This window comes from Colobus angolensis, unplaced genomic scaffold, assembly GCF_000951035.1.
Source record: "Colobus angolensis palliatus isolate OR3802 unplaced genomic scaffold, Cang.pa_1.0 Scaffold21, whole genome shotgun sequence".
Taxonomy (NCBI): domain Eukaryota; kingdom Metazoa; phylum Chordata; class Mammalia; order Primates; family Cercopithecidae; genus Colobus; species Colobus angolensis.
The window spans coordinates 641,966-649,677 of record NW_012115266.1 but is presented as its reverse complement, the minus strand read 5'-3'; the positions used below and the strand labels follow the sequence as shown (position 1 = coordinate 649,677).

Sequence of the window (7,712 nt, the reverse complement as noted above, 5' to 3'; positions counted from 1 at the left end):
CGGCGGTCACGGGCCCCGTGCCTCCGCAGGTCTGCGAGGAGCAGAAGTGCGAGGAGGAGGTCTTCCCGCTGGCCATGAACTACCTGGACCGCTTCCTGTCGCTGGAGCCGGTGAAAAAGAGCCGCCTGCAGCTGCTGGGGGCCACCTGCATGTTCGTGGCCTCTAAGATGAAGGAGACCATCCCCCTGACGGCCGAGAAGCTGTGCATCTACACCGACAACTCCATCCAGCCCGAGGAGCTGCTGGTAACCGCGGGACCCCGCCGCCCCCTGCCCCCCCGAGAGTTGCACGCAGGACCACGGGGCCGGGGAAGGTGCAGGCAGTGGCGGCCGGCCCGCCTCTGACATATCTGCTCCGAGGGAGGGCGGCCCCGCCGCCAGGCGTCCCTGCCCCGGGAGCGGGCGGGATCCTAGCCGCCCCCAAGTCGCTTGCCTGCGACTCCCACCGCGTTCGCGCCCCGCAGCGTGGCCGAAAAGTGGGCGGCGCGCGCCCTCCAGCGGCTGCACTAGGAGCGCCGCGCTCGGCACTGAGCCTCCCGTTCCAGGTGGTGGGAGGTCTTTTTGTTTCCACTTGCAGAATCTTTTCACGCAGCGGGCACCTTTTCTGTTTTGGTCTGGGATCGCGTGTTGCCCCAGGTCCCCGACACCACCCCCATCATTCGCCAGCCCTCCCCTCCCACCTCCAGGACCACACAAGACGCAGGGGCCAGTGCTCTGAGCCGGAGGTGCTGCATGGCCCGGGCCCCCATGCTGCCGGCTTCCCCGCGCCCCCCGGGCCGGCCCGCACCTCCCCTGATGGCCGCTCACCCTGTGTTCGCAGCAAATGGAGCTGCTCCTGGTGAACAAGCTCAAGTGGAACCTGGCCGCCATGACCCCGCACGATTTCATCGAACACTTCCTTTCCAAAATGCCAGAGGCGGAGGAGAACAAACAGATCATCCGCAAACACGCGCAGACCTTCGTTGCCCTCTGTGCCACAGGTAGGGTAGGCCCAGCAGCCCCCAGCCTCCGCTCGAGAGCCAGCTCCTTAGGTGACCCTGGCCGGCTTCTTGCTCTCCACCTGGGTGCTGTCTGGGAAGATGTTCCTAGGCTCCCTCCTGCGCTGGGAAGCACTCTTCCAGCTCTGGTGAGCAGAGGCCCTGGATTATTTGTTGTGCTGGATGGAAGGGGATTTGCTCCCTCACGGCCACCATGCAGTACCTTGGGTATCGGTGTGGACAGCTCGGCCTGCCTGTGTCCAGCTGCTGTGGCCTCATCCTCCAGGCCAGGCAGCCTGTGGCCACTCCATGCTCAAAGGGGTTTACCTTGGCCGCAGGGCCGCCTCCTTTCCCCACCCACCTCCAGCCCTTCTCGTGTCCTTAAGGAGCCTGAGCTGCAGGGCCCCCTCCTGGCCTCTCCCAGGCTGGGCCACCTGCCAGAGACGCCTCCAGGGGCGGGGAGAGCTGTTGGCCCGCCTGCACCACGTGCTCTGGGCAGCTGAGTGCAGGGGTGTCCAGCAGAGGAGCTCTGCGGCCTGAGGCCCTGCCAGGGGTGCTGCCAGCCAGCCGGGCTCAGCTGAGCCCTGGGGAGTGCTTCAGAGCAGTCTCAGCTTGGGCCGCCACCGTGGGCAGCAGAAGCACCCGGTCCTCACTTCCCCTGGCATGGCCCCAGAGGCCCCTCCCTGACATGGCCCTGGCCCCAGAACCCAGTGGGGACAGACACGCACATACACAGGGTGCTGCCTCCTGCTGTCCCCAGCCCTGCCTCTGACCCCCTGTGACCGCCTCCTTTCCTGGCCCAGGAGGCCTGGTTACCCTGATGGGGGGGGCATGCCCCCATCCCACCCAGCTCTGCTGTGGCCCACCTTTGCTCAAGCCTCAGTCGTCACATCTGTTTGGGGGCTCACTCTGGGTGACCTAGGCCGCAAGGCCCAGGGGGCATCAAGGAGGCAGTCGCATCTTCTCCCCTCCTCAGAGGGCGGAGCACCCCAAGCCTACTTCAGTGCTCCCTTCTGACACCAGTATCTGGTATTCCAGAATGGTTTCTGGTTTAGGCGTGAGGCCTCCCCCACCTCCTCCACCTGCTTGGGGCAGGAACCCGTCGCCAACATGTTTCCAAGCTAGTCCCCAAGGTGGGCAGATGAAGATGCCAAGGATGTCGTCCAGCCTGGATGGGTCTGACGGTGGGGGGGTGGGGGCACGCGGCAGACAGGGAGGCGTTCTCTGGCTGGTGCTCCTCAGAGGAGAGAGGCCCCTGGAGACTGCAGACAGCCTTTTATGGAGCTGAAAGTGGCTTCAGAGAAATGCAAAGTTTCCTGGAGAGAACGTGGGGCGTGGTTCTTGCACAGCCTCCCTACAGGGTGGCCCCTGCGGAGGAGCTCCCCTCCCAGGACCCCTGAGTGCTGGTGGGAGGCAGTGGGCAGGTGCAGAGTCTCGCCCTCCCCGCTACTGCACACCCTTTGTCTGCTAAGGCGCCCCCAGCGGTGGGTGGAGGAGGGACACTCGGGGACCCAGCTGTGCACTTACTCTCAGTGGCTGTGGAGTCCACTCCAGGGTGGGCCCCGAGGGAGGGGCAGGAGGCCAGGGGACCCACCCCTGCAAAGTGCTCCAGGTCCTGACCCACGGCCACCCCATGGAACGTAACTGAGCAGCCGGTGCCTTGGTCCTGCTGGACGTCTGTGGAGATGAGAGTGACTTAGGGCTGCTTAGAGTTGGAGACAGGCTGAAGGAGGTGGAGGCATGGAAAAGAGTCTGGGAAGGTGTTTCTGCCATCCACGTGGCAAGGGTTACGTTTAAAGGGGATGCTGGGGGTTCTCTCTGCACCAGGCATCCCTGGCCCCACGTCCCCAGCAGGTGTGCACATGCCGCATACAGTCACGCGTGGGGGTTTCAGGGCAGGTGTGCCCTTGGCTCTGCGGGAGGCCAGGTGAGGAACATCCAGTACCTAGGAGCTTCCAGGACAGCTGTCACTTCCCTTTACAACCGGGTAGCGGATAGGGTCAAATCCTGGAGCTTTGGTGTCTAATTCTGGGTGGCTCCCAATCTAAACACAGGCAGCGCCACACATTCGGGTGGGGGAATGAGCTTCTGAAACAACGTGGCCCCAGTGACTCCGCTCTGCGTGTGCGCCTGGAGACGGGGGGCACAAGGTACGGGGCCAGCTAGAACCTGTCGCTCCCTGCAGAAGCGGTTTCTGTGTGCGGTTCTGATTTGCCTCCATGAAAAGGTTTTCATTCATGGCTCTCAGACTGGGTGGAACTGCTCCCATTTAAAGGGGAAAAGAGGTGGCTCAGCTCGTTAAGGATTTCTTTTTTTAAGTTGTTACGGCGCCCAGCAGCCGGCTTTGTCTCTCCTTCAGGGTGGCTGCCTTTCTTCCCAGCCCCTCGCCGGCGCCCCTCTCTAACAAGGCCGAAGTTGTTTATTCTCTTGGGATGAAGTCTCGGATGGGCCGCCGCACCCCTGGCGGCCCGTGGGGGCCCCTCTCCCTTTGTGCCTGGGTCGGCTCCCATTCAGCTCCCCCGACCCCCCTTGTTCCCGGGCGCTCAGTGGCGCGAGATGAGGCGATGGGGCCGACAAAGATGCCACACTCATCCCTGCTGACGTCCAGCTCCCAGCCCAGGGCCCCTGGTTCCTATGCAGAATTCCTCATGGGTGTGACAAAGGGCTACCCCCAGTAGAGCTGGGGTGGGGGCCAGGCCGAGAGGCACATCCCACGCTGGCCCACCTGTCCATGGTAGGTGCATGACTGCCCTGAGGAGGGGAGGCCGGCGTTCCCCGCCACAAACCGGGACGTGATTGGTGGCGAGGCTCTCTATAAGAGCTGGTCTGCTGTTTGTCTAGGTCAGTCACGGAGGCCCTGAGATGCCCACTACTGCAGCCTGGCAGGCAGATGAGTCCCAGTATCTGACAGTGACCAGAGGGAGTTTTGTGCAGACCACAAAGGCTGATGGGCTGCCCTCGATTGGTGTGCCCCTTGGAAGTAGGCCCAGATGTGCGGGACAGTCCCCAGGAAGCCCCGAGTAGGGGGATTGGTGCCTTCTTGGGAAAGCTGCTCCCTCCTGGGACCCGGCTCCTGGCCCAGTCCTCCAAGGGTGTCCCAAGGTGCCTGGTGCTAGGAAGCCCACACCTCTTCCCTTACTTGGGAAGTCGCTGGAATTGCTGGGCTACATCAAGTGGCCCAGAAAAGCGTTTTTGTCGTCGGCCAGAAATAGAGTTGTGAGTAGAGGGCCCGGGTGGAGTTGGGGTGTACTTGGTCCGTGCTCTGAAGGTCACTATGATAGTCGTGGTCCCATGGTAAAGGCCATGGGTTGCTGGAGCAGCTCTTCCTCCCCGAGTGAGCCAAGCCGGGCTCTCCTGGCGCCAGGGCCTGAGCCGGAGCCACACCATCACGGCCACCCTGAAGGCTGCCGGCCAGGGCTTGCCCCTCGATGGACACAGGGAATGGCTTCATCAATGCCCTGCAGCCCCCCATGGCCTGGCCCCGTGCAACGTCCCTTCAGAATATGACTTGTTTCCAATCCCTGCTGCTGGGGGGTGGCAGGTACTTGGGGTTAAGGTTTAGGGTCATAGAGGCGACATGTCTATGTCCTCATATTTGTGTCATCTAACTTTGTTTTTGTGAGTAAGTGATAACATTCACAAGGCTCAAGATGCTAAAAGGATGAGAGGGTAGTGATGTCCCTGTCACCTGTCCTGTCTTCCCGTGGCTTTCTCTTTGCTTGGTTACGTTTGAGTCAACAGTGGGACTGACATTCCTGGAGGGTCCCTGGGCCGGGCTCCTGCTCTCCGAGTATCCAGGGATGGCTGGAGGCTGGGGAGGGCCTGGATGTGCAGCCACAGAGGGCCTGGAGAGTGGTACCCTCCAGGCCGGGCCGCTTGCTCAGAGCCAGCACGTGGGGATGCCCAGATCACGGGTCCCCTGCTCACAGCCCCCTTCCCTCTCTCCTGCTGCAGATGTGAAGTTCATTTCCAATCCACCCTCCATGGTGGCAGCGGGGAGCGTGGTGGCTGCAGTGCAAGGCCTGAACTTGGGGAGCCCCAACAACTTCCTGTCCTACTACCGCCTCACACGCTTCCTCTCCAGAGTGATCAAGTGTGACCCGGTGAGTGAGGGTGATGTCCCAGGGAGCCTCACCGGGGCTCACAGGCAGGAGACACCTAGTGCCACGGAAATGCCAAGACTGGTGCAAGGGTGACAAGGTTGGGGTTGGGGCTGGGGCTGGGCCCCTCGGACCCCAAGCCACAGACTGACAGGGCACCGGCTTCTTCCACTGCTCCTAGAACTCACTGACCGGTCGGGAGGTCTTCACAGGCTTCTCATGTCCCCTGGGGCTTCCAGGAGCTGTAGAGTATTTCTGGGCGAAGCGTCCAGGACGAAGGCCCCAGGCGGCCCCAGCCAATGGTCCGTGTGGTGATAGTGTGTGGGGTTAGGCCCAGGCGAGCTTTGTTTGGGCCACAATGTGCGTGGCCAATAAATAGATGCTTGAAAAGGGCTCCTGTGAGGTCCGAGACACCGGACAACAGGCGGATAGAGACAGCCTTGTTTACGGCCTCTTTGAGAGGCTGCTGCCGTTAAACCCTGGGATGACTGTGTCTTTCTTCTTAAAAATGCCATTGTTTTATTCCCGATTCTTTTCTTAAAGAAAGAATTAAAATGACAATCAAAAGGGTTTGTGGCATTTACCAAATTAGACCAGAGAGGTGGCCGGGTCAGCCGCCGGCCCTGCGGTGTGTGAGGCAGTGACCGCCTGACCCCAGCTTGGGGCCGGGTGGGCCTGCGAGGCCCGTTTTGGCTCTGGCCTGGGCCGCCTCTTGGTGGTCTGCCCTCGAGCCTCCCGGGGGCTCCGCACGGGTCTCAGCAGATGCTATCTAGGGTCCACCTGCCTCTCCCCTGCCTAGCGGTGCCTCTAGGCAGCTAGCGGCTGCCCAGCCCATGTGTGTCTCGGAAGAGGAAGAAGCATTTTTGCCATGGGATACTGGAGGTGGCAGGGGCGCCCTCCCCTCCCTTCTGTGTTCTCGGCCGTGGCCTCCCTTGCACCCTGCCCCGTGTCATCCTGTGGGGGTGGTAAGGTGTCCTCACCCGCTGTAGGGTGGAGGCCAGCAGCCCACAGTTCTCTCAGGAAAATGGCTCAGAAACGCCATGGAGGCCTCCAGAAGCCCAGCAAAGGGAAAGCCCCTCCGTCAAAATGAAACTCGCATCCGCACTTTTCATTTCGAACTCCACGCCCTGAGTGAAAACCGCTTCCCCGCCATGGGTATCTGCCCTGGGATGTTGCTGTCTTCAGGCAGTTGTGGGAAGTTGGGCACTGGCCCTTATTTGAGTAGAGACCATCTTAACCAGATCGGAGGCACACGCCTCACAGCTGACACACGGGGTGAAGTTACCTGAGGCGGAGTCCACTTGGCCTGATTAGCTGAGCCCAGACTCAGAAAAACCATTCACAGCAGAGGCCCTTGCACTTTCTAGGGCATGTTCTAGAATTTTCTTTGGTGGGTGGAATGTCCATCTGTGTGAATCGGGTGCACAGTGCCACACACCAGTGACTTTTTGTGGAGGAGCGTGCTGCCTCCTTGGAGCTTCTGGCTGTGGGAGAACAGCTCTGTCCACCGGGGTAGCCTTGCAGGCAACTGTGGGGCCAGAGGAATGAGGGAAATGGAGTCCAGCTGCATGCGTGACCCTGGAGCGGGTCATGGTGAGGGGGGCGGGCAGCCGGTGAAGAGTCCGTGGGTGGAGCTGCCAGGCCCCTGGAGCTGGGAACTGAGGGTGGCTGGTGTTTTAGGTTGAACGTCAGGAGTCTTGGATCTCACTCCAGGTCTCTGGCCTCAGTTTCCCCATCTGTGCTGCCAGCCCAGCCGGCTTCATTTGCCATGATGAGAATTTATCTAAAAGGCGGGAGAGGAAAGCCCTCCCTATAAAGGCACAGGACGCTAAAATGTCACGACCCCAGGGGTCCACCTAAAAGTCCTTCTGGCCTAGGTCATCGCCTGTCATGCCATGCCTTTGTCCATCCCCATCTGGTTGGAAGTTCAGCGGCACCTGTTGGGGCTGTGGCCCAGCCCTGCTCCTTGTGGAAAGTCTGTTTCCTGGGCTGCCTGGAGACTTGGCTTGAAGCCCTCCTGTGGCTTCCTGGCCGTTGGGACACACACAGCCCCAACACATGGAGCCAGTTCTCTATCCAGAAGCCCCCGGGCAGGAGGCAGCCGCTTCGGGCTGCCTGGGACTTGCCCGTGCTGGAGCCTAGGAGAGGCCCCCGGCTGGGCGCGGGGTTCCGGATTCCATGGCTGCTCTTTCCCACTGACAGTGTGGTGCGGCCGCCGCCAAGGGAGTCTGGAGCCCTGGAGGGCGGAGGTGCAGGACTTCCAGGAGCTTCTGCTGCACTCCACCCGAGGACGAGCGCCTCTGTGGCTGCAGCGGGTGGCTGCATGCCGTGCCAGGCTGATGGGTGGCCCCGGGGCACAGGCCTGAGCGGGAGAGGATGGAGGGGAGGGATCAAGGGTCCAGGGCCCCCTGGCCATCCAGCATTCACCCTCAGTCATGCATGGCCTAAGACTTTGACAGCCGTTGATCATGGAAGGCCAGGTTCACCTAGAGGGCTGCCACACGGAGAGGTTGTCTGAAAAGGCAGGACTCAAAGGGCCTGTCTGTCCACATCAGATGGCACTGAATTCCCCAGGGAGCTGGCAGGGCCAGTGGGAACAGAAGGTCAAGGCGCTGTTGAGCATGGGGATGGGCAGA

At 61.6% G+C, this 7,712-nt stretch overlaps 1 protein-coding gene across 2 annotated transcripts in view; it reads left to right on the top strand.

Moving 5' to 3' along the window:
• The window catches only part of CCND1 (cyclin D1), a 10,636-nt gene that overhangs the window by 2,001 nt on the left and 923 nt on the right, over positions 1-7,712 (top strand). The window contains exons 2-4 of one of the 2 annotated variants that reach the window (XM_011942306.1): positions 30-245; positions 820-979; positions 4,931-5,079. In XM_011942306.1, coding sequence (XP_011797696.1) covers positions 30-245; positions 820-979; positions 4,931-5,079 — 525 coding nt within the window. Of the gene's footprint in view, positions 1-29; positions 246-819; positions 980-4,930; positions 5,084-7,712 lie in introns of both variants that reach the window. The other variant, XM_011942305.1, reaches the window with a different exon arrangement.